Below are 26,543 nucleotides of genomic sequence, written 5' to 3' on the forward strand. Positions count from 1 at the left end.
TGTGTTCATTCAGAATACATGCTTGTTGTAGATTGTTCTGCCATCACTGTTCAGTTTAGGTTACCAATTGCTCAGACATACGATTGATGGTGGTTGCTACACATCCCCCCCTTGTTTACTGCATCATACCTGGTGAAAGGTGCTATTATATCCTAATAACAATTCTACTAACTACAGTACTCTACTTCCCATTCGTTAACTTCAGGGGGCATTGTCTTTGGTGAGTAATGAGCCACCACAATAACCAAGTGTTACTGACGCGGCATTGGACATGGGGTGCTGTTGTTGCTCTCAATGTGGTGGCGCGTGGCAACGTAGGCCTATGGTGAAAAGGTAGGACAGTCAAAAGCAAAGCATTCAGATGCTGTGCATTTTATTGTGTACAATGGTTTCTATATCTACGTATAATTTCCCTTATTGTTCATAACGTCCACAAGAAAAGCTGGATATGACTGCAATGTCCAGCACTCTCCCTGAATGAGTCCAGGTTTCAGTTGAATTGCAGTCCTGGCGTAAAGACCACTGCACCTTGAAAGGTCATGAAAACAGTCACTTCTACTGACGTTGAGAGGTGGCAGGTTTGGAATACCTTTCGTAGATCCATAGCAAGGAGATTTTAACTTGAAAGTTGGCAATAATGCATATGCTTGCCTATATGAATTAAAGTGAAGGTGTTTCTGAATTTGACATTTTTGTTAACACATGAAAATCCAACCTATGACTTCCCTTGTGGATGGATCAGCGAACCTTACCTAATAAGTGCACTAGTGGTGTGAGAGGAACCCATTAAAAGGTGCAATCTGTAACTTTCATTCCCAGTCAAAAGTACTGCCCATGCACTTGTTTGTAGGGGAACTTAAACGAACGCAACCATTTGTTTTTAGTTTTGCTTCAGGGCTAAGTGTGCAAATGGTAAAACATAAGTTGCATATTGCACCTTTGAGGAGCCCAGTCTTCTATAAGGTAGGTGCGTTCTCACTTTGCCTCCTCTCCCTGTCTTCTGTATGGTCAAATGACACTGATTAACTAATGGAACATTTATGTGTGAGCACACCACAACAACTGAGATAGGGCTACATACAGTCTATAGATTATTTATAGTATGTAAACATTTTTATAACTTGTGAGCGTAAACATTATTGCCACAAACAACATTATGTGATATTTTGCATATATTGCAGTGCAGATTTTTAAAAAGTGTATTGCATTGGCTTTCAGTACACTTCGATAGAGGGACCATAAGCAATAATATGAATGTTTTATAAACATGTTTTCATAATGTGGCTGTTGGTGAAGCAGTCTTTATGGAATTCTACACTGAACAAAAATATAAGCGCAACATGTAAAGTGTTGGTCCCATGTTTCATGAACTGAAATAAAATATTCCAGAATTTTTCCATACGCACAAAAAGCTTTTTTCACTCAAATTTTGTGCACAAATACTGTATGTTTACATCCCTGTTAGTGAACATGCCTTCTTTGCCAAGATAATCCATCTACCTGACAGGTGTGGCATATCAAGAAGCTGATTAAACAGCATGATCATTACACAGGTGCACTTTGTGCTGGGGACAATAAAAGGCCACTCTAAAATATGCAGTTTGTCACACAACACAATGCCACAGATGTTTCAAGTTTTGAGGGAGGGTGCAATTGGCATGCTGACTGCAGGAATGTCCACCAGAGCTGTTGCCAGAGAATTTAATGTTAATTTCTCTACCATAAGCCGCCTCCAACGTTGTTTAAAATGTTTTGGCAGTACGTCAAACCGGCCTCACAACTGCAGACTACGTGTAACCACGCCAGCCAGGGACCTCCACATCTGGCATATCCAGACAGCTGATGAAACTGAGAAGTGTCTCTGTCTTTAAAAACAACTTTTGTGGGGAAAAACTCATTCTAATTGGCTGGGCTTGGAACTGGCTCCCAAGTAGGTGGGCTTATGCCTTCCCAGACCCACGCATGGCTGTGCCACTTCCCAATCATGTGAAATCCATAGATTAGGGCCTAATTTATTTAAATATACTGATTTCCTTATGAACTGTAACTCGGTAAAATGTTGAAATTGTCAATGCATCGCAGTGCTAGCTGTGCCACCAGAGACTCTGGATTCGAGCCCAGGCTCTGTCGCAGCCGGCCGCGACTGGGAGGTCCATGGGGCGACGCACAATTAGTCTAGCGCCGTCCGGGTTAGGGAGGGTTTGGCCGGTAGGGATATCCTTGTCTCATCGCGTACTAGCGACTCCTGTGGCGGGCCGGGCGCAGTGCACGCTGACCAGGACGCTAGGTGTACGGTGTTTCCTCCGACACATTGGTGCGGCTGGCTTCCGGGTTGGATGCGCGCTGTGTTAAGAAGCAGTGCGGCTTGGTTGGGTTGTGTTTCGGAGGACGCATGGCTCTCAACCTTCGTCTCTCCCGAGCCCGTACAGGAGTTGTAGCGATGAGACAAGACAGTAACTACTAACAATTGGATACGACGAAATTGGGGAGAAAAAATAAGGGGGTAAAAAATAAAAAAATAAAAAATTGTTGAAATTGTTACATGTTGCATTCATATTTTTGTTCTGTATATACAATATATCCTGAAACTATTCAGACCTCTTGACTTTTTCCACATTTTGTTGCATTACAGTCTTATTCTAAAATGGATGATTTTTTTTTTTATAGTCAATCTACACACAATACCCCATAATGAAAAAGCAAAAACAGTTTTTTTGTTGATATTTTTGCAAATTTATGAAAAATAAAAACAGAAATACATTATTTACATAAGTATTCAGACCCTTTGCTATGAGATTCAAAATTGAGCTCAGGTGCATCCAGTTTCCATTGATCATCCTTGAGATGTTTCTACAACTTGATTGGAGTCCACCTGTGGTAAATTCAATTGATTGGACAAGATTTGGAAAGGCACACACCTGTTTATATAAGGTCCCACAGTTGACAGCGCATGTCAGAGCAAAAACCAAGCCATTAGGGCATAGAAATTGTCCTCAGAGCTCAGAAACAGGATCGGGTCGAGGCACAAATCTGGGGAAGGGTACCAAAACATGTATGCAGCATTGAAGGTCCCCAAGAACACAGTGATCTCCATCATTCTTAAATTGAAGAATTTTGGAACCTAGACCTGGTCGCCCAGCCAAACTGAGTAATCGGGGGAGAAGGGAATTGGTCAGGGAGGTGACCAAGAACCCGGTGGTCACTCTGACAGAGCACCAGAGTTCCTCTGTGGAGATGGGAAAACCTTCCAGGACAACAATCTCTGCAGCCAGACGGAAGCCACTCCTCAGTAAAAGGCACATGACAGCCTGCTTGGAATTAGCCAAAAGGCACCTAAAGGACAGACCAGGAGAAACAGGATTCTCTGGTTTGATGAAACCAAGATTGAGCTCTTATGCCTGAATGCCAAGCGTCACATCTGGGGAAACCTGGCACCATCCCTATGGTGAAGCAAGGTGTTGGTGGCAGCATCATGCATGGAAACAAACTGGTAAGGGCCCAAAAAGGTGAATTTTTTTGTGGCACTGAAACATTTAAAAAATCCCTGGTAGGTGGAAATGCAGGTTTTAACTAATTAAACAACAAATAATATGATCTACATGATCAGTCTCTGTGTGTAAAATAAAAAGTGGTTAATGTGAACCTAACTCACAGATATATTTTTTTTAATACAGAAAGCAGCCTCCCGAGTGGCGAAGTGGTCTAAGGCGAAGTGGTCTAGAGATCCTGGTACGGGTCCAGGCTCCGTCGCAGCCGGCCGCGACCAAATAATCCCCCCTCACTTACACACAAGTGTTAATGTCAAATTCAACACAACAAAAGCAATATCTTTGGGCTACACTGTACGTTACTACATTGTACACTTTCTGCCTGTGGACATCTGTTCTACAATGTGTCAGCAGAGCATGATACCCTTTGTAGGCAGAAGTGATCTCTTTCAGGCAGAGTACACCTGGCATACCCCTTTTATACACTACATTGAAAAAAAATGAGAAAGAGGGAAAGGATGTGGTGTAGCCTTTCACCTCTATAGTGACATCCAGCTTAAGCCAGGCCCAGCTCCAGCTTCACTTGATCCCTGAGTCCATTTGTATAACAAGGAATGCCTCATTTTCACCTAATTCTCTCATTCTGAAAATTAACCACATACTGTAGAGAGAAAACATTAGTTCACAGATAGTAGTTAGTTCGTTAGCTAGTTAACTATTCACAGATTGCCAGGGTCCAGTGGGCAACTAACATGTTATAACTTGAGGAATGGCAAGAAGTTGTATACCAGTTAGTACTAGAGCGAATTGGTTCGGTCACTAACGTTAGCGCATCTGATGTTGTAACATTAGCTACCGTTAACGTTAGCTGTCTGACTTTATTAGCCAGCTAATTTTCACACCATAAACTCAATTATTTGATCAGTTAAGTTGGCTAATGTTGCTCAACATTTCTCTGGCTAGCTAACAGAGAATTCGATCCAGCTAGTAAGATACGTAACAATGCTAACAATACTTGTTCCACCACACTATCTCCCTCACCTAAAACTTTCGAAATGCCAGTTGTTTTTCGGTTACAGCTCATGAAGTACGCTTCATCACCTTCTCACCAACCTCTTCGTTATCGTTCAGGGGATGCGCTGCTGTAACTGGCAAACTGCCTCTCCGCTCTCCGTTGTCTTTCCAGAGCGCGCGCTGATGCTGTAACTAGCAAATTGGTTCTCTCTTCAGTCGCGTGCTGCATTATGTTGTTATGTGAACGATTGGCTGAGCCTTGGATACAGCCAGTGTTGCTCCAAACGTGCATCACACCCGCTAAAACTTTTCTCATTGGATCTACACAAATCACGAAGGTAACCTATTTTGTGTTCAAAACGGCGAAATGTGACTATTTGGCATCCTTGATCATGCTGCAGGAATGTTTTTCAGCGGTAGGGACTGGGAGACTAGTCAGGATTGAGGGAAAGATGAACAGAGCAAAGTATAGAGAGATCCTTGATGAAAACCTGTTCCAGAGTGCTCAGGACCTCAGACTGGGGCGAAGGTTCACCTTCCATCAGGACAACGACCCTAAGCACACAGCCAAGACAACACAGGAGTGGCTTTGGGACAAGTCTCTGAATGTCCTTGAGTGGCCCAGCCAGAGCCCAGACTTGAACCAGATTGGACATCTCTGGAGAGACCTGAAAATAGCTGTGCACCGACACTCCCCATCCGATCTGAAAGAGCTTGAGATGATCTGCAGAGAAGAATGGGAGAAACTACCCAAATACAGGTGTGCCAAGCTTGCAGTGTCATCCCCGAGAAGACTCGAGGCTGTAACCTCTACCAAAGGTGCTTCAAGAAAGTACTGAGTAAAGGGTCTGAATACTTACACTACCGTTCAAAAGTTTAGGGCCACTTAGAAATGTCCTTGTTTTACATGAATACATACATGAAATGAGTTGCAAAATGAATAGGAAATATAGTCAAGACGTTGACAAGGTTATAAATAATTATTTTTAATTAAAATAATAATTGTGTCCTTCAAACTTTGCTTTCGTCAAAGAATCCTCCATTTGCAGCAATTACAGCCTTGCAGATCTTTGGCATTCTAGTTGTCAACTTGTTGAGGTAATCTGAAGATATTTCAACCCATGCTTCCAGAAGCACCTCCCACAAGTTGGATTGGATTGATGGGCACTTCTTACATACCATACAGTCAAGCTTCTCCCACAACAGCTCAATAGGGTTGAGATCCGGTGACTGTGCTGACCACTCCATTATAGACAGAATACCCGAATGACTGCTTCTTCCCTAAATAGTTCTTGCATAGTTTGGAGCTGTGCTTTGGGTCATTGTCCTGTTGTAGGAGGAAATTGGCTCCAATTAAGCGCCGTCCACAGGGTATGGCATGGCGTTGCAAAATGGAGTGATAGCCTTCCTTCTTCAAGATCCCTTTTACCCTGTACAAATCTCCCACTTTACCACCACCAAAGCACCCCCAGACCATCACATTGCCTCCACCATGCTTGATAGATGGCGTCAAGCACTCCTCCAGCATCTTTTCATTTTATTTGCGTCTCACGAATGTTCTTTGTGATCTGAACACCCCAAACATAGATTCGTCTGTCCATAACACTTTTTTCCAGTCTTCCTCTGTCCAGCGTCTGTGTTCTTTTGCCCATCTTAATCTTTTCTTTTTATTGGCCAGTCTGAGAAATGGCTTTTTCTGCCTAGAAGGCCAGCATCCCAGAGTCGCCTCTTCACTGTTGACGTTGAGACTGGTGTTTTGAAGGTACTATTTAATGAAGCTGCCAGTTGACGACTTAAGGCGTCTGTTTCTCAAACTAGATACTCAAATGTACTTGTCCTCTTGCTCAGTTGTGCAGCGGGGCCTCCCACTCCTCTTTCTATTCTGATTAGAGACAGTTTGCGTTGTTCTGTGAAGGAAGTAGTACACTGCGTAGTACAAGATCTTCAGTTTCTTGCAATTTCTCGCATGAAATAGCCTTCAGAAGAAAGGTCTTTGTTTCTGGCCATTTTGAGCCTGTAATCGAACCCACAAATGCTGATGCTCCAGATACTCAACTAGTCTAAATCAGCATAACAGTTTTCAGCTGTGCTAACATAATTGCAAAAGGGTTTTCTATATGCCTATGTACAGTTGAAGACAGAAGTTTACATAGGCTGGTATCATTAAAACTCATTTTTCAACAACTCCACAAATTTCTTGTTAACAAACTATAGTTTTGGCAAGTCGGTTAGCACATCTACTTTGTGCATGACACAAGTCATTTTTCCAACAATTGTTTACAGACAGATTATTTCACTTATAATTCACTGTATCACAATTCCAGTGGGTCAGAAGTTTACATACACCAAGTTGACTGTGCCTTTAAACAGCTTGGAAAATTCCCGAAAATTATGACATGGCTTTAGAAGCTTCTGATAGGCTTATTGACATCATTTGAGTCAATTGGAGGTGTACCTGTGGATGTATTTCAAGGCCTACCTTCAAACTCAGTGCCTCTTTGCTTGACATCATGGGAGAATCAAAAGATATTAGCCAAGACCTCAGAAAACAAAATTGTAGACCTCCACAAGTCTGGTTCATTCTTGGGAGCAATTTCCAAATGCCTGAAGGTACCACGTTCATTTGTACAAACAATAGTACACAAGTATAAACACCATGGGACCACGCAGCCGTCATACCGCTCAGGAAGGAGACGCGTTCTGTCTCCTAGAGATGAACATACTTTGGTGCAAAAAGTGCAAATCAATCCCAGAACAACAGCAAAGGACCTTGTGAAGATGCTGGAGGAAACAGGTACAAAAGTTTCTATATCCACAGTAAAACGAGTCCTATATCGACATATCCTGAAAGGTCACTCAGCAAGGAAGAAGCCACTGCTCCAAAACCACCATAAAAAAGCCAGACTACGGGTTGCAACTGCACATGGGGACAAAGATCGTACTTTTTGGAGAAATGTCCTCTGGTCTGATGAAGCAAAAATAGAACTGTTTGGCCATAATGACCATCGTTCTGTTTGGAGGAAAAAGGGGGAGGATTGCAAGCCGAAGAACACCATCCCAACAGTGAAACACGGGAGTGGCAGCATCATGTTGTGGGGGTGCTTTGCTGCAGGAGGGACTGGTGCATTTCACAAAATAGATGCTATCATGAGGATGGAACATTATGTGGGTATATTGAAGCAACATCTCAAGACATCAGTCAGGAAGTTAAAGCTTGGTTGCAAATGGATCTTCCAAATGGACAATGACCCCAAGCATACTTCCAAAAATGTGGCAAAATGGCTTAAGGACAACAAAGTAGGTATTAGAGTGGCCATCACAAAGCCTTGACCTCAATTCTATAGAAAATTTGTGGGCAAAACTGAAAAAGCGTGTGCGAGCAAGGAGGCCTCAAACCTGACTCAGTTACACCAGCTCTGTCAGGAGGAATGGGCCAAAATTCACCCAACTTATTGTGTGAAGCTTGTGGAAGGCAACCTGAAACGTTTGACCCAAGTTAAACAATTGCTATGCTACCAAATACTAATTGAGTGTATGTAAACTTCTGACCCACTGGGAATGTGATGAAAGAAATAAAAGCTGAAATAAATCATTCTCTCAACTATTATTCTGACATTTCACATTCTTAAAATAAAGTGGTGATCCTAACTGACCTAAGACAGGGAATTTTTACTCGGATTAAATGTCAGGAATTGTGAAAAACTGAGTTTAAATGTATTTGGCTAAGGTGTATGTAAACTTCCGACTTCAACTGTAGATATTCCATTAAAAATCAGCCATTTCCAGCTACAATAGTCATTTACAACATTAACAATGTCTACACTGTATTCTGATCAATGTGATCCTATTTTAATGGACAGAAAAATGTGCTTATCTTTCAAAAACAATACATTTCTAAGTGACCCCAAACTTTTGAGCGGTAGTGTACGTAAATGTGATATTTCATTATTACATTTCCAAAAACCTGTTTTTGCTTAGTCATTATGTGGTATTGTGTGTAGATTGATGAGGGGGAAAAACTATTTAATCCATTTTAGAATAAGGCTGTAAAGTAACAAAATGTGGAAAAAGTGAAGGCCCTGATTACTTCCCGAATGAACTATAGATTGTGTGCTTTTCTAAAATGTGTTTAAAAAGCTTCAAACCGTATGTCTTCCCTATTCTCTTTCTTATCTTTTTCATTAAGAGCTGCTTCCTCTCCAAGTCAAGAACATGACCAACAAATGCTCCATTCAACTGTGCAGGATCTACAAAGATAATGCTCCTGTGTGCATTTCAACGAAGTCTTCATGTGTGGAGAGAGTAACAGCAGTCAGATGACTATGGGTAGATCAGAACACATTGAACCACTTCCTCTCTTATGCTCCATCTTGTTAAATCTTCAACACTCCAGCTAAAAATTCTGGTTCAGCACCATCAGCACTCGCACTCAGTGCCTTCACCAGAGTAGTAGTGAGGTATGAGCACAGCATAACTAGGGGTCAGGGGGACAGTGTGGCTTTTGGCTATAGGTGGGATGGGACGTGTGTGTCTCCTCCTTAACACTCCCCAGCAGAAATCAGTTCCCCCCCGGGTCTCTCAGACAGTCTGGCCCCCTGGCCTCTAGCCTCCTCTTCCTCCATACTGAGTAGCTGATGCATACTGAGCAGCTGGTGGGAAGGGATCCGAGTGAAGACTGCAGGCTGGGCATCTTCAGGCTCCTCTTGCTCGATCAGGGGTTCTGTAAGGTGGCGGTCAACAAGAAAGGGTGGGTTGGGGCTGGGAGTGGCACCGTTCATATAGGTGCTGGTGGGGACGGTCATTGTAGAGAAGACTGTGTTGGTGGATTCTGGAGTGCGATCTTTCTTTTCTAAAAAGAGAGAGAGAGAAAACAGAACGGTACACAGGCCCAGAATTTTTCCAGACCACATGACCTAACCCGGAAAAACATTAGACCCTAGTTTTTGCCTACTTGTACACTCTTAGAAAAAAAGGTGTGATCTAGAACTTAAAAGGGTTCTTCAGCTGTCCCCATAGGAGAACACCTCGAAGAACCCCTTTGGTTCCAGGTTAAAATAAGTTTCAATCTGGAACCTAAAAGGGTTATCCTATAGGGGACAGCTAAAGAACCCTTTTGAACCCTTTTTTCTAAGAGTGTAGCCCAGGGATCATCAACTACATTCAGCTGTGGGCCAATTGACCGCAAGAAGCCCAAACAGATATGTTTGACTAACACATAATCACTTCAATCCTTGCTTACATTTGCTTACAATCACATCTCTCTATTTTGCATTGGAATACTTGGAAACAGATTTCTAAGATTAAAATCACTGATTTCCTGGTGTTTTTACAGTCTTTTATGTCCAACAATGAAAATTATGCACATGATTATTATTATTATTTATTTAAGTTTTTGCTCAGAAAACTTGAGGGGCCAAGTAAAATCACACGTGGGCCGCCAGTTGGGGAATCCTGGTGTAGCTTATAAGGACGAATTGGTCATGAAAAACTCTGGGTTCTATATATTGCAAATAAACCTCACCATTCCATTAAGTGAAGTGTTCTGTTAGTGGGCTATTTTTCACCTTTTTCTCCTTGATCTAAAACGTCAACAAGAATCAGGGGACACAGGAGTATATATAGAATATGGTTTGGTTGCCTTGGTGACAGATCCCTCCTGAGATTAAGCATGGCAATCTTACCTGTGATAGAAGCGGAGACATGGACAATGGTGTGTGTGCCCTCGATGAACACCGCGTCCAGGGTGTGGTCTGGGGGTAGAGGCTCTGCACTGACTGTCTCTACTTTGGTGGGCTTACGGATGGTCAGCATGTACGGGTGGACATCCAGGGAAAAGTTGCGACTATGCTTTTTCTCCATCGTGCTCATATCTGCAGTCGGCATTCAACAGATTCAACAGATATGGTCAGCAAACACAACAGTGGGACTGAAAAGTGCACAAATTGCACAACTTTATGTACAGCATGTGATATTCCAGAAGCAAAAGATTAGTCAAATATACAAAATAGAGTCCTATAGCAAAATTCTGAGTAACCATAAACGTTACCTTCATTTACCCTAATTTTCTACAGTAATGTCACTGCTCTCAGTACAGTACCTTTAGCAGAGTACTGTGTGCTCTTGCTTAAAGGAGCGACGTAGCTCTCTGCCACTGTTTTCCTCCTCACCAGTTTGGGCTTCTCAGGCTTAATGCTGTTCTCCAAACGCGTCATTGTCAGAGGTTCCTTCACAATGGACATGGACAGTTAGTACAATTATCCCAAGTAGGAATAGATTATTAAAGGGATAGTTCACTTTTTGGAGGTTTTCCTTACCTAAGGTTTTTCCTGACTTAGTAAGGGTTACCTCAGGTTTTAACAAACTTAAAAACAGTTTGGATGAAACGACATCACCCTAATAAATTGGCAAAAACTTAAGTCAACGATCCCTTTAACAGATATAACATTATTAGTTCTGATTGAAACCGATTAGGTTCTCTGCCTTTAGAGAGTTCTAATTGAGTACACTGTGCCATCTCTTGCTGAGAGCCTAATTTCTCTATGGGCCTTTCAATCGGAAAAGGCCCATGTCAAGTCTTCACAATAAACGCTGATAAGAATATCGCTGATATTGCTCTGGTCCACTGAGTACAACCCACTGTACAGTAAGTGCTGCTTTGGTTTTTCAGCACAGTGGGTGAAGACTATTTTACTGCTTATATTAATTTACATTATTATCCTCAGTTATTAACCTGAAGGAAATCCACAGGTAACTTGAGGCCGGGCAAGTTACAAGATGAATCAAGTTAATTTGGGTCTAAAATCTGGAATCTCCTCTTTTCATGTGGTGGTAATTAGTCATAACATAAATAAACTTACTAGGTGTAATTTACCTTTAGACAAACATATAGAGTTTCCAGCCTATTATAAGTGGCCAAAATATGCAGACCTTCGACAGGCAACATTTAGGCCTAGTGTATGGGGTCCTACCTTAAAGGGCTGCGGGAGAGGGTTGGAGCTGGGGATCCACTTCATCTTCTTGCGTGGTCGTTTGATGACCAACGGCTCCCCTCCCAGCTCCCCTACCCCCAGGAGAGAGGGGTCCATATTGGGATCTAGGGTCTGGATGCCTGAGTCCCTCACAGTGGGCGTGACATCTTGGTTAGACTGGGCCAGCGCGGCCAGCAGCTGCCTCACCACGTTGTCATACATGAGGTCGCTCTCATTGGTGATGAAGTCCAGGCGGTTGAGTGACTTGATGTGGTCACGGTTCTCGTTACAGAACATGGCCAGAATGTTGATGTCGCAGAACTGGGACTTCTGCCAGCGCCTCCGCGTCTTGATGCCCACCTTGTGCAGTTTGTCGAACACAAAGTTGGACTTGCGCACCACAAACAGGTGCAGCAGGTTGACCAGGATGACGAGGTTCATGGTGCTCAGCAGGCCAATGTCCACGGCGGCCATGATCCGCTGCAGCTGCACGGCCGGCAGTTTGCAGTTGACGCTGAGCCTCAGCTCTGGGATGCTGCTGGTGTCTGGAGGCTCCCCCAGGGCACAGCTGAACTCGTTCTGGCGCTGGCGGTGCCAGTAGGCGCTCAGGTAGGAGATGGGGATGGAGCTGAGGCAGATTATGGCCAGGTGGCGCCCCAGGTACAGCTTGGCCAGGAAGTTGCTCTGGCCTCGTCTCTCCAGGTACTTCTCAAACAGGTTCTGCTCGGGGCTCTTCTCCTTCTCCGCGTTCTCGATGATCTCACGTCTCTCTTTCTCAGTGATACCCGGTCCTTTAGACTGGATCTGCTTCTCGATTTTAGGGGCCCGACCCTCGGCCGCCCGGTGGTAGCAGTTGTCGATCTCGTGAAGCAAAAAGTTGAGCTCGGAGGTAAGTCTTGTGGAGGCCATGAACTCCCAGCCGAGAGCAGGGATGTACATGATGCCAGCAAAGGCCAGCAGGGCATAGGGCAGGAACTTGTGCTCGAACAGCGAAGGTCGAAGTTCAGGCTCCACCCCGGGCACGGCGTCATGCAGCTCTGTCCAACAGTAGCCTCGCGCGTACAGGGCCTGGTCACGGGTGAAGTTGTGAGGCGTATAGCAGTAGATTGACTCCTCTGAGAGGGAAAAGATGGAGAGAATTAGTTGTCATAATGAGACATTACAACATGACTGATGGTTATGGACGTTTGTCATCTCTACAGTAAGTGAATGAAATGAATATAAAATGAGTTCAATTGAATTGCCATACTTTTTACAGTCAGTCCTTATAAGAATAATGTTCATTCTATAGATGTTCTTATGTGGGGGGGAAATACCATTGATCCACTTCATCATAAAGTACCAGTCAAAAGTTTGGACACACCTACTCATTCAAGGGTTTTCTTTTCTTTTTGCTATTTTCTACATTGTAGAAAAATAGGGAAGACATCAAAATTATGAAATAACACATATGGAATCATGTAGTAACCAAAAAAGTGTTTGTTATATTTCAGATTCTTCAAAGTAGCTACCCTTTGACTTGATGACAGATATGCACAATCTTGGCATTCTCTCAACCAGCTTCACCTGGAATGCTTTTCCAACAGTCTTGAAGGAGTTCCCACATATGCTGAGCACTTGTTGCCTGCTTTTCCTTCCCTCTGCGTTCCAACTCATCCCAAACCATCTCAATTGGGTAGAGGTCAGGTGATTGTGGAGGCCAGGTCATCTGATGCAGCACTCTATCACTCTCCTTCTTGGTCAAATAGCGCTCACACAGCCTGGAGGTGTGTTGCGTCATTGTCCTGTTGAAAAACAAATAATAGTCCCACTAAGCGCAAACCAGATGGGATGGCGCATCCCTGCAGAATGCTATGGTAACCATGCTGGCTAAGTGTGCCTTGAATTCTAAATAAATCATGACAGTGTCACCAGCAAAGTACCCCCAGACCATCACACCTCCTCTTCCATGCTTCCATGCAGAGATCCTCCGCTCAACTACTCTGCGTCTCACAAAGACACAACAGTTGGAACCAAAAATCTGAAATTTGGACTCATTCTAAATATTCAAAGGACAGATTTCTACCAGTCTAATGTCCATTGCTCATGTTTCTTGGCCCAGGCAAGTCTCTTCTTCTTATTGGTGTTCTTTAGTAGTGGTTTCTTTGCAGCAATTCGACCATGAAGGCCTGATTCACACAGTCTCCTCTGAACAGTTTATGTTGAGATGTGTCTGTTACTTGAACTCTGTGAAGCATTTATTTGGGCTGCATTCTGAGGTGCAGTTAACTCTAATGAACTTATCCTCTACAGCAGAGGTAACTCTGGGTCTTCCTTTCCTGTGGCGGTCCTCATGAGAGCCAGTTTCATCATAGTGCTTGGTTTTTGTGACTGCACTTGAATAACCTTTCAAATTTCTTGCCATTTTTCCGGATTGACTGACCTTCATGTCTTAAAGTAATAATGGAGTGTCATTTCTCTTTGCTTATTTGACGTGTTCTTGCCATAATATGGACTTGGTCTTTTACCAAATAGGGCTATCTTCTGTATATCACCCCTACCTTGTCACAACAAAACTGATTGTCTCAAACGCATTAAGAAGGAAAGAAATTCCACAAATGTACTTTTACCAAGGCACACCTGTTAATTGAAATGCATTCCAGGTGACTACCTCATAAAGCTGGTTGAGAGAATGCAAAGAGTGTGCAAAGCTGTAATCAAGGCAAAGGAGAGTCTCAAATATATTTTTATTTGTTTATCACTTGTTTGCTTACTATATGATCCCATATGGATTATTTCATAGTTTTGATTTCTTCACGATTATTGTACAATGGAGAAAATAGTAAAAATAACGAATAACCCAAGAATGAGTAAATGTGTCCAAACTTTTGACTGGTACTGTATGTCTGAAGAGCTCTCAGGTTTCATTAGTCTCTGGAAGACAAGGATTGCCTCGTCCATCTGATACAGACCACAGTACCCTCCAAGCTAATCATTCAGCCCAGGGCCCTGGGTCTGAACCCGGTCCTGTCCAACTGGGTCCTGAACTTCCTGAAGGGCCGCCCCCAGGTGGTGAAGGTTGGAAACAACACCTCCACTTCACTGATCCTCAACACAGGGGCCCCACAAGGGTGTGTACTCAGCCCCCTCCTGTACTTCCTGTTCACCCATGACTGCGTGGCCACACACGCCCCCAAATCAATCATCAAGTTTGCAGACGACACAACCATAGTAGGCCTGCAACAATGACGAGACAGCCTACAGAGAGGTGTTGAGGGACCTGGCAGAATGGTGCCAGGAAAATAACCTCTCCCTCAATGTCAACAATCGTGGACTTCAGGAAAAAGCAGAGGAAGCACACCCTTATCCACATTGACTGGACTGCAGTGGAGAAGGTGGAAAGCTTCAAGTTCCTCGGCATACAGATCACTGACGATCTGAAATGGTCCACCCACACAGATAGTGTGGTGAAGAAGACGCAACAGCGCCTCTTCAACCTCAGGAGGCTGAAGAAATTTGGCTTGGCCCCTAAGACCCTCACAAACTTTTACTGATGCACAATTGAGAGGATCCTGTCGGGCTGTATCACCGCCTGGTATACCAACTGCACTGCAACAGCAGGGCTCTCCAGATGTCACAGGAAGGCCAAAAAGATCATCAAAAAGATCATCAAGGACATCAACCACGGCCTGTTCACCCTGCTATCATCCAGAAGGAGAGGTCAGTACAGTTGCATCAAAGCTGGGACCGAGAGACTGAAAAACATCTTCTGTCTCAAGGCCATCAGACTGTTAAATAGCCATCATTAGCCGGCTACCACCCGGTTACTCAACCCTGCACCTTAGAGGCTGCTGCCATATATACATAGACATGGAATAACTGGTCACTTAAAATAATGTTTACATACAGCTTTACTCATTTCATATTATATACTGTATTCTATTCTACTGTATTTTAGTCAATGCCACTCCGACATTGCCCGTCCTAATATTTATATATTTCTTAATTCCATTATTTTACTTTTAGATTTGTATGTATTGTTGTCAATTGTTAGATACTACTGCACTGTTGGAGCTAGGAACACAAGCATTTCGCTATACCCACAATAACATCTGCTAAATATGTGTATGTGACCAATACAATTTGATTTGATTTGATAGTGCTGATTCATGGTATAAAACCAAATGCAGAGGAGACTGAGGAGGAGGCATCACTTCAAGCCACACTTGTATTCCATCCACTCTTTCCCTGTTATGCTGAGCACGGAAGCAGCAAGGCCATTCGGCTGCCGACTGCCGACTGCCAAGGTCTGGGTGGTTCAGGGGCAGATCTGTCCCCGAGGCGCACTTGTGACTTTCATTTAATGAGTGTTGGACCGAGCATGACAACATTGCACACTGAGTGCAGAGCGCTGAGTCAGGTGGCTGGGGGACGAGTACTGTGTCTGGGAAAAGGCTGTTTTTCGGGCTTGAGAAAGTTTATTTTATTGTTCTTTATTGTTCTTCCACCTATTTTAGGAGAGTTAAATCCACCAAAATGTGCACAATTTGAGGGCACTAACCAAGTACATCAATACAATAAGTGTGTACAATTTGAGGGCACTAACCAAGGACATCAATACAATAAGTATTGCATTGTACTTAAATGTAATATAGTGCACATTGCACTGCTGTCATCGGTTGCTGCCATGGCACTTCAGATGTGTGTTCGGCCTATCGAGTGAGTCCTATGGGTGACCAATGTTTTCGAGTTTTGGGGAGGAGCAGTGCAGAAAATGCAGAAATGGGCTCCGCCCAACACTATGTGAAATGCTCAGTCACAGCTGGCTGGTGCTGCTATGCAGACAGCCTGACTCAGCATTAAGCTACGCCCCCACCTTCCTCTCCTCTCCCTCTCTGTTCACCAGAGTGGCCCAGCCTAATGTCTGCACTGATCTTTCTCACATCAAACACCAAATACATTGCATACTAACCCTCAACTCCCCAGATCTCTCTATGGTGTTCAATCATTCTGATAAAAATAACATAAAGCATGTTAGACATTGTGAATGCCAATGTTGTTGGGGCTTTGTCTGTGAGAGCAACCTTTGTTTTTGTTTTTTTCTATATACCAATGTCATAGTATGAAAAACATGAAGCTACTACAGCTGACTACAGTATCTGTGCTCTGGTTCAGTGTTAAGTGAGAGGCTGATGTGATGAGTCAACAACAACACATTAGGACAGAACGTTCCCAGCCTGCTGTGTGTGTTTGGCGTTTACAGCAGCAGCACGGCACTGTCACAGCCCCCTCTATGGGCACTCTGCCAGACCTGGGTTCAAATACAACTCTAAATCTTAAATACTATTAGCGTTTGCTCTGGTCTGCCTGCTGTGCCAAATGGGTGGGGTTTGTACTGTTGCAACTATTCTATTGGTTCAATTACCACAGACAAGCTCAATCAAGCACAGTATTTCAAATGACTTCAAATAGTATTTGAACCCAGATCTGCCGTCTGGCCGACCCACTGACCTGCGAAGTTCCTTGTGAAGACGAGGGTGACAAGCAGGATGGGGATAATGACGGTGCCGATGGTGACGACGCGGTCAAATGGTAGCTCTAGTTTGAGCTGGACCATGAGGCCGGCCAGCATGCCTCCCTTCTCATCCTGGGAAGAGCCAGGCAGAATCAGCTCCTTCAGCTTCTCCCCCGCCAGCAGAGCCGTGGCCATGTCTAAGTTCTGCTCGAGGATGTTCTGCATCCGGCCTGAGAAGACAACTGGCGCTCCCTCCTCCTAGCTACCTCCACCCACACAAACTGGGCTACTTCCACACACCAAGGACTGGCTGTCTCTGGGCCAGACCTGGTTATGTGGCTATGTAAAGTCAGTAATGGCTGGGTCTTGATGGATAGTCTCTTGGGTGTCTTGGGATCTTCACTGACTGTGAGTGGGACCTCCCACCTTTTGCCCCGTCCTCCTAGCTACCTTTACTCACACAGGACAGTCTGGCGTATGTTCACTGAGAGTGAGTGGGACAAACAATGCTCTCTGACTGTCTCTTCCAACATTGAGAAAGGACGTTAGGTTCAGTCAGTGGTTTTCAGTGTGTTCCAGTTGTGCTGTGTACATTCTGTGCTTTTGTCCTCTCTCACCTTCACCTGGCTTTGGTCCACACACAGTGTCAGGTTGAAGAGAGGACATATGATCTTTATCTCGGTTCTCAAAGAGTGTGGTTCCTCGCAGATGAGTTTGTAAGTTTGTACCATGCCCAGAGCAAAAGGGATACCTCCTGTCCTTCTTCCTGTGAAAGACAGATTGGCAATTAGTTTGATTTAAACATACAAAATGTTGGCCTTTTTTTCCCAAAAAGAGACTGAAAAAAATAAAACACAAAAACACAAGCTTAGTGAACATTAAAAAGAGTTTAAGTAAGTTATCTGGTTAGGATAATCTCTATAATCAGAGAAGCACACAGGTACACCATTTGGCAATTAACTGAAAGGCTGTCTCATCCAGTGTTCATCCATATAAATATTTTTAATTTAACCAGCCAAGTCAGTTAAGAACAAATTCTTATTGACAAAGACAGCATACCCTGGACCAATTGTGCGCCGCCCAATGGGACTTCCAATCACAGCTGGATGTGATTGGAAGTCCCATTGACACCGTGACACCTCTTATACTGAGATGTAGTGCCTTAGACCACTGCGCCACTTGGGAGCCATATTATCTATATGATATAAATAATAGTATTACTATGTGTCACCTTGTGTGGCTATGTGCCTTAAATACCCACTCAGTAGTAGTGGGGGCTCAAGTACAGTGAAATGCCTTCCTTGAAAGCTCTAAACCCAACAATGCAGTCATCAATATCAATGTAGTACTAAAAATAACATAAGGTAGAACAAAAAAACTGAAGAAATAAGTAAGCTATATACAGGGTCTGTTCCAAGACCATATTTACAATGTGCAGGGATACTGGAGTGATATAGGTAGATACTGTATGTATGGGGTAAGGTGACTTGGCATCAGGTATATGTGATAAACAGAGTAGCAGCAGCGTATATGATGATTGTATGTGAGTGTGTGTGTGAATGTGTGCAGATTCAGTATAAATGTGTGTGCATGTTATGTGTGTGTGAGCAAGTGAAGTGAGTGTGTGTGTGTGTGTGTTTGTGTGTGTACAAGGGTCAACTCAGATAGTCCGAGAAGACATTTTGTTAGCTAGTTAGCAGTCTTATAGCTTGGGAGTAGAAGCTGTTCAGGAGCCTGTTAGTGTCAGACTTCATGCACTGGTACCGCTTTCCGTGCAGTGGCAGAGAGAACAGTCTATGGTTTGGGTGGCTAGAGTCTTTAACAATTTCCCGGGCCTTGCTTTCACACCGCCTGATATAGAGGTCCTGGATGGCAGGGAGCTCAGCCCCAGGGATGTACCGGGCTATCCGTACCACCCTCTGTAGCGCCATGCGATCGAGGGCGGTGATGTTGCCACACCAAGCAGTGATGCAGCCAGTCAAGATGCTCTAAATGATGCAGCTGTAAACCTTTTGAGGATTTGAAAGAAGTAGTCTGTAAGTAGCTCAGTAGTCTGAAGGGCGAAGTCACCCTCTCTGATGAGAAAGAGGACCTTGGAAAGCCTTACAAAGCTTTTCTGCACCGCCAGATACAAGGGCATATGTTTATTCCCAAACACTCCCAAACAATTGAGTCAATCAATATTCTCAGAATGCGATTTATATCATGTTATTGTTTGTCATATGAAATATGCTCATGTTCTGGTCATTCAGAGAGAGCACACCCCCATGCACATCGAGGGGGCCGCAGCGGAGAGGGTCAAAAGCTTCAAGTTCCTCGGTGTGCACATGAATGACAACCTGAAATGGTTCCTTTTCACACAGACAGTGTGGTGAAGAAGATGCAACAGCGCCTCTTCAACCTCAGGAGGCTGAAGAAATTCAACTTGGCCTCCAAGACCCTCTACAGATGCACCATTGAGAACATCCTGTCGGGCTGGATCACCGCCCCATTACGGCAACTGCACTGTCTGCAACCGCAGGGCTCTCCAGAAGGTGGTGCGGTCAGCCCAATGCATCACCGGAGGCACACTGCCTGCCCTCCAGGACATCTACAGCACCCAGTGTCAAAGGAAGGCCAAGAAGATCATCAAGGACATCAGCAACCCGAGCCACGGCCTGTTCACCCCGCTACCACCCAGAAGGCGGAGACAGTGCAGGTGCATCAAAGCTGGGACTGAGCGACTGAGAAACAGCTTCTATTTCCGCCCAGTACCCTCCCCTGAACCTTAGTCACTATTCTAGCCGGCTACCAGCAGGTATTCTACCCCTAGAGACTGCTGCCCTATGTACATAGAGAACACTGGTGTCACGGCTGTTGAATGAACAGGACCAAGGTGCAGCGTTGTGAGCGTACATGTTATTTTATTTAGAAAAGACGCCGAACAAAACAATACACACTACAAAACGTGACGCTAAAGACTATGTGCCATAAACAAAGTCAACTTCCCACAAAGACAGGTGGGAAAAAGGCTACCTAAGTATGGTTCTCAATCAGAGACAACGATAGACAGCTGTCCCTGATTGAGAACCCTACCCGGCCAAAACATAGAAATACAAATAATAGAACATAGAATACCCACCCCAACTCACACCCTGACCAAACCAAAATAGAGACATAAAAAGGATCTCTAAGGTCAGGGTGTGACAACTGGTCACTTTAATAATGTTTACATACTTTCTTCCACTTTATATGTATATGTGGTATTCTAGTGGCTCATACTACATAACTTATTTTTATGTGTGTTTTGTTATTTAATTATTTATTGGTATGTATTTTTTAATTGCTAGGTATTACTGCACTGTTGGAGATAGAAACACAAGCATTTCGCTGCACCTGCAATAACATCTGCAATTCTGTGTACACGACCAATAAACTTTGATTTGATATTATTCCCCCCTGGAGCTGTGAGGTATTATCTTTATTGAACACTATGTCCAACCTGGGGATGTCAAATGTCAGACTCCACGACACCTGTCAGGGATGCTTCTTAATGCTTTGTGTGTGTGTGCAGGTGTGCATGCATGTGTTTGTGTGCGTCCCATTGCCACTGCTGCACTCTGCAAGTGAGGAGGGGGTTGCTGCTGCTGCATGCACACTACAGGAAGGTTACGTGAATGTCCTTCGAGAGGATTGTGATCACATTGTCCTGGCTCACCTCACCGCAACACCCCTCCCCTCTCTTTCTCTCTATCTTACTTTCTCTCTCTCTCTTTCCATCTCTTTCTCTTTCCATCTCTTTCTCATCATTCACACAGAAGCTGGCCCATTCATTCTGCAGATAGAGGGGAAGAGAGACTGTAATGATTACATTGTGCAAGGACAGAGGGACGGGAAACATGTCTACTAACTGGATTGTTTGAATCATGACTTACTCCATAAAATGGCTTCCCGGACCCTCCCCTCCCTGCCCCTAGCTGAGACCAATCATTAATATTATGACAATTTGGTTTTCATAGAATTCTGCTCTATTATGTCCTCCAATAATACCGTTTCTACTTTTTTACTGTTGAATGCTATCAAGCCTTACATTTTTCAGCGTATGCATGATACAATTTATGATGACAAATGGAATGTATCTGAGCGTAACATACTGCAATATGTAGAATAGAATGAAGTTCATCTACTGTAAAAGTATCTGAAATAAATCACTGTGAGATAAACTGTCAACTTGTCAAGCCGCCAGTAATGAAACATTAGTCATGGGTAGCGACAGTGCTGACTTGTAAGGATGAATAGATAACACGCTTTTACTAATTTTGAAGATACAGGTGTAGGGTGAAGTTGCCTCTAGACGCTGATCTGGGGTCAGTTTAGCATTTTCCCAACTAATAGTTAAGGTTAGGATTGGGGGACGGGAAGTTGATCTTAGATCTGTACCTACTATAGGGAACTTCACCCGGAGCGAAGATGCAGAGCAAAGGTCCATCTTTGTGGGACCCTTGGATCACGGAAGAGAAAGCCCTGAGACAGAGGTGAAAGGGCTGGTTCAACTTGGGCACAAAAAAATAAAACAGTATTTTCTTTAGGCTACTGGTGTAGGCCACATTTATGACCTGATGATTCTTGTAAATGTTTGTCCCACAAGTCCAAATATCTGGTTTACAACCAACAGTTGCCAATTGTAAATCAATGTAGTCTTGTAGGGGACAATATCGCATTTCAAACACTCAGCTTCTGGCAGTGGTGAGCCCTTGGCAAAAGTCCTACAACAGTTTATGCCACACAGTTGAATTTTTTTTTTAAAGGGATGCCCACATTCACTAGCTACTGTAAACCATATGTTTGGTTAAGGCTGTCCCTGTTTTATAGACAGTCGCTGCTGGTGTAGACTCACTTTTGCTGAAGCAGTTAACACAATTCACAGTATGTTTAAAGGAAAGTGAGTGGAACTGTGTGATCTTTCAAGTACTCTCACCGGTCCTCCTCATTTTGAGCATTAGTGAACATCCATTCCGAGTGTGATCCTCAATTTATAGATTGGCCTCCTTCCAAAAAACCCAGAACAAGCTACTCTTGTCATAAAGTTGTCATAAAGTGAGTATGGCTAATGGTGTAATCTTACATCAACAATGCACAGTCTGCAGTATAACGCTAATTCAATCTGTTATAGGCTAGCTTTCTTCAAGTGCACAAATAACAGGTTGAGCAAACTTAAAAAGATAGGTATCCCTGCAAACAATAGCGATAAGGCTATCCCTACTACACCAAATGCAACTCCCTTGCTAAACGAAAGGCTCCAATAACATAACAATGAAGCCATTGTGGTTCGAATTATATGCTACTTACTGGCTATAATATGATATTATAGGGTTTCCTCTACTAGTCTAGTGACATTTCCCAAGAGTCATTCTCAAACATGCCGCACTGTTGGTTTGACTAGTCCTCCACAGGCTATTGGCTACTTTACATCAAAGGAGCAGTGTACGAAACACTGCTTGCTATAAATCACGCCGTTTCAGTACGGAGCGGTGAACAAAACACTCTGCTTTAAGTAACGCCGTTTCAGTACGGAGCGGTGAACAGCTCCTGAAATGTAGATGGGATGCTGAAGATCTGAGTGTGAGTCTGAGAAGGGTGTAGTAAGGACTCGTACTAGACTTTCAGCTCTGTGAGATTCAATAGGCTACCTGTATTTGCTACAGTCCACCTGTCCATATTGGTGACAGGCACAGGAAATTCAGCGTCCATCTATAAGGAAAATATATCAGCCCGAGAATTTACTGTCGATTCAAATTCGCCCATTTACACAAAGAGAGGAAATAATCTACTCACCGGTCCTGTGCATCCTCGGCCTGCTAAGAGTTAATCTGCAGTGCGGGCGAGCCGCTACAGCGTCTATCAGGGCACACCGGTTTGTTCCGCCTTTACCCCTCCACACCCTCCCCTCCCGGTTTTGTCTCTCTCCTCTCTTCAGAACCAAAGACGCAATAATTAATGCATTATGATTCAACTAATTATTGCTTCCACGCTCCTTGCCCAAATTGAAACGACAAATACTGATTTAGATGTATATTTGACTGTGTTGTGAAAACCCGGACAACGGGTTGTGATCTTCAGATAGGGAAACAAGCGCGAAACCTTGGATGTAGTCTAAACGGGATCCTTGGGACGTCCCAACTCTGACGTCACCCCATTGAAGTTTAAATTTAAAATAGTTAAGTTTAGTCTAATTGATTAGGGTTCCCATTAGCTACTGCACATGCAACAGCTACTCTTCCTGGGCTCCACGTAAAAACGTAGGCTATAAATACACGACAAAGTATATTATAGATACGAATAACATAAGATATTAAATTAAATTCAAAATATGTATATATTGGAAAGACACCAAGAAACAACAAAAATACTATTTACACACAATTAATATATACATATTCATATTCGTATATACAGTACAGTTAAATTCGATATTTAGAAATAGGAGAGGCGCTGTGATACAATATGTTTGTTATCTGTTTTTTTAAAGATACACTTGCTTTTTGCCCAAGTAACATCTGGTGGCAGAGCTTTCCAGGATAACATGGCGCTATACATAATTTAGCGATGCATTGTCTTTTTTTTGGTTTTGGGTACAGTGAAGAAACCCATAGTGGCATGTCTGGTGGAGTATGTACAGTATGTCTGTTTGAAGTGCATGCAAATAGATTATACAAGTGGTTAGGAATTTTCAACACAGACATGTTTCTTAAAAAGACTAGAAGAGAAGTAGTCAGTTTCTCCTCAACTCCCAACCATGAAAGATTGTCATGCATGTTGTTGATGTTAGTTCTGTATGTGCAGTTAAGGGAAACGTGTGCTGCTTTGTTTTGAGTCAGCTGCAACTTTACTAGGTCTTTCTTTGCTGCACCTGACCATATTACCGGAAACAGTATCAAGATTGGACAAGATCAGAGCCTGAAATCTAATACAGCTCCAAATATCGTCTTATTATCCATTTAGTTTAGCTATTTCATTTAGCCAAACGTTTAAAATCGGGGTTAAGGTTAGATAAGGGTAATGGTCAAGGTTAGGGGGTTAGGGTTTAGGGTAGGGACGTCCCAAGGATTCCGGATAGCACCAACCTTAAGGATTTCCTCATTCATCGGTAGGCTACGCTGCTGTATGGAGCAGTTTCTGTCTGGCGTCTCAGGAGGAGCGGAGCAGTCAGTCAGTCAACCAATCTTCCCTTGTTATGTAGGCATTATAACCCCCCAGACTCATAATTTGAGCAGGTCTGTGTGGACAGATCGCATAAGCGTGCCGGGAACACTCTGCCATAACTCGCCTCAACCCCAATCATGCAGCTGTGTTTTTGCTCAGGGGTGTGGTGCGTCTGGTTATATGAAGGCAGTTTCTGGCAAGACAGGTCAGATCGATAGCAAGCCCGCAAGTGGCTCGGCAAACGCGCAGCGAAGCCAAGGTGGGCCACTCCAGACTCCGTTCAGCGACAAGTCAGGTTACTAGCCGGTTTTCGCCGGTTCGGTGGCGCTCCTCGCGACTGCTTCCAAATATAGGGTTTCTTCTCCGCCACTGCAGCGTCGCAATGATGACCGAAGAAACAAATGTGTTGTCACAAGTGGCAGTTGCTTGAGGCAATGTTCTTCATTTTTTATGGGTTTGGCTTTATATAGAAAGGCTTCGTCTTTGTTTTGATCCGCTGGTGAGATCTGCATGCACTTTTGATGAATAGGCTAGGCTATCTTTCACGCACCCGCACCCTGTCCTTGGTGCTGAAACAACAAAGAGGACATCAAGTGGGAATAGGCTATGATTTATACTGAACAAAAATATAAATGCAACATTTAAAGTGTTGGTCCCATGTTTCATGAGATGAAATAAAAGATCCCAGAAATGTTCCATACACACAAAAAGCTTATTTCTCTAACATTTTGTGACAAATTTGTTTACATCCCTGTTAGTGAGTATTTCTAATTTGCCAAGATAATCCATCCAACTGACAGGTGTGGCATATCAAGAAGCTGATTAAACAGCATGATCATTACACAGGTGCACCTTGTGCTGGGGTGTAACCAAGAACACCAAGGTAACCTGCTTAAATGACTACCGACCCAAAGCACTTCATGTAGCCATGAAGTGCTTTGAAAGGTTGGTCATGGCTCACATCAATACCATCATCCCAGAAACCCTAGACCCAGTCCAATTTGCATACCGCCCCAACAGATCTACAGATGATGCAATCTCTATTGCACTCCACACTGCCCTCACCCACCTGGACAAAATGAACACCTTCATGATAATGCTGTTCATTGACTACAGCTCAGCATTCAACACCATAGTGCCCTCAAAGCTCATCACTAAGCTAAGGATCCTGGGACTAAACACCTCCCTCCGCAACTGGATCCTGGTATTCCTGACGGGCCACCCCCAGCTGGTAAGGGTAGGCAACAACACATCTGCCACGCTGATCCTCAACACGTGGGCCCCTCAGGGGTGCGCGCTTAGTACCCTCCTGTAATCGCTGTTCACTCATGTCGGCGTGGCCAAGCATGACTCCAACACTATCATTAAGTTTGCTGACGATACAACGGTGGTAGGCCTGATCAATGATGAGACAGCCTATAGGGAGGAGGTCAGAGACCTGGCAGTGTGGTACCAGGACAACAACCTCTCCCTCAACATGATCAAGACAAAGGAGATCATTGTGGACTACAGGAAAAGGAGGGTAGAGTACGCCCCTATTCGACAGGGCTGTAGTGGAGCAGGTTGAGAGCTTCAAGTTCCTTGGTGTCCACATCACCAACAAACTATCATGGTCCAACACACCAAGACAGTCGTGAAGAGGGCACGACAACCCCTATTCCCCCTCAGGAGACTGAAAAGATTTGGCATGGGTCCTCAGATCCTCAAAAAGTTATACAGCTGCACCATCGAGAGCATCCTGACTGGTTGCATCACGCCTGTTATGGCAACTGCCCTGTCTCCGACCGCAAGGCGCTACAGAGGGTAGCGCATACGGCCCAGTACATCACTGGGGCCAAGCTTCCTGCCATCCAGGACCTCTATACCAGGCGGTGTCAGAGGAAGGCCCTAAAAATGGCCAAATACTCCAGCCACCCTAGTCATAGACTGTTCTCTCTGCTACCGCACGGCAAGCAGTACCGGAGCACCAGGTCTAGGTCCAAAAGGCTTCTTAACAGCTTCTACACCCCAGCCATAAGGCTGCTGAACAGCTAATCAAATGGCTACCCGGATAGTCACTTTACCCCTACCTACATGTAAATATTACATATTATATATATTATATATATTACCTCAATTACCTTGACTAACTTGTACCCCCGCACATTAACTTGGTACCGGTACCCCCTGTATATAGCCTCGTTATTGTTATTTTATTGTTGCTCTTTTATTTTTTTTACTTTAGTTAATTTAGTAAATATTTTTCTTAACTTTTATTTTTCTTAAAACTGCATTGTTGGTTAAGGGCTTGTAATTAAGCATTTCACCTGTTGTATTCAGCGCATGTGACAAATAACATTTCATTTGATTTGACAAATAAAATGCCACTAAAATGTGCAGTTTTGTCACACAACACAA

The 26,543-nt window shown here is 43.8% G+C and overlaps 1 protein-coding gene across 4 annotated transcripts; it reads right to left on the reverse strand.

Moving 5' to 3' along the window:
- Window positions 1–356: 356 nt before the first annotated feature.
- On the reverse strand, window positions 357–24,709 carry LOC129866852 (pannexin-2-like). Of its 4 annotated transcripts, none has more exons than XM_055939831.1 (7): window positions 22,779–24,049; window positions 21,388–21,467; window positions 16,961–17,730; window positions 11,471–12,585; window positions 10,600–10,726; window positions 10,184–10,372; window positions 357–9,351 (listed from the first exon to the last, which is right to left on the reverse strand). In XM_055939831.1, the coding sequence occupies exons 3-7, from the start codon at window positions 17,187–17,189 to the stop codon at window positions 9,041–9,043; spliced, it is 1,971 nt and encodes a 656-aa protein (XP_055795806.1). In that variant the 5' UTR covers window positions 17,190–17,730; window positions 21,388–21,467; window positions 22,779–24,049; the 3' UTR covers window positions 357–9,040. The 4 variants fall into 4 exon arrangements, with proteins under 4 accessions (XP_055795806.1, XP_055795807.1, XP_055795809.1 ...); XM_055939832.1 differs by having other exon boundaries at window positions 21,384–21,467; XM_055939834.1 differs by lacking the exons at window positions 21,388–21,467; window positions 22,779–24,049 and adding an exon at window positions 24,068–24,709.
- Between the last annotated feature and the right edge of the window lie 1,834 nt (window positions 24,710–26,543).

The sequence above is a fragment of the Salvelinus fontinalis genome, chromosome 12 (assembly GCF_029448725.1).
Source record: "Salvelinus fontinalis isolate EN_2023a chromosome 12, ASM2944872v1, whole genome shotgun sequence".
Taxonomy (NCBI): Eukaryota; Metazoa; Chordata; class Actinopteri; order Salmoniformes; family Salmonidae; genus Salvelinus; species Salvelinus fontinalis.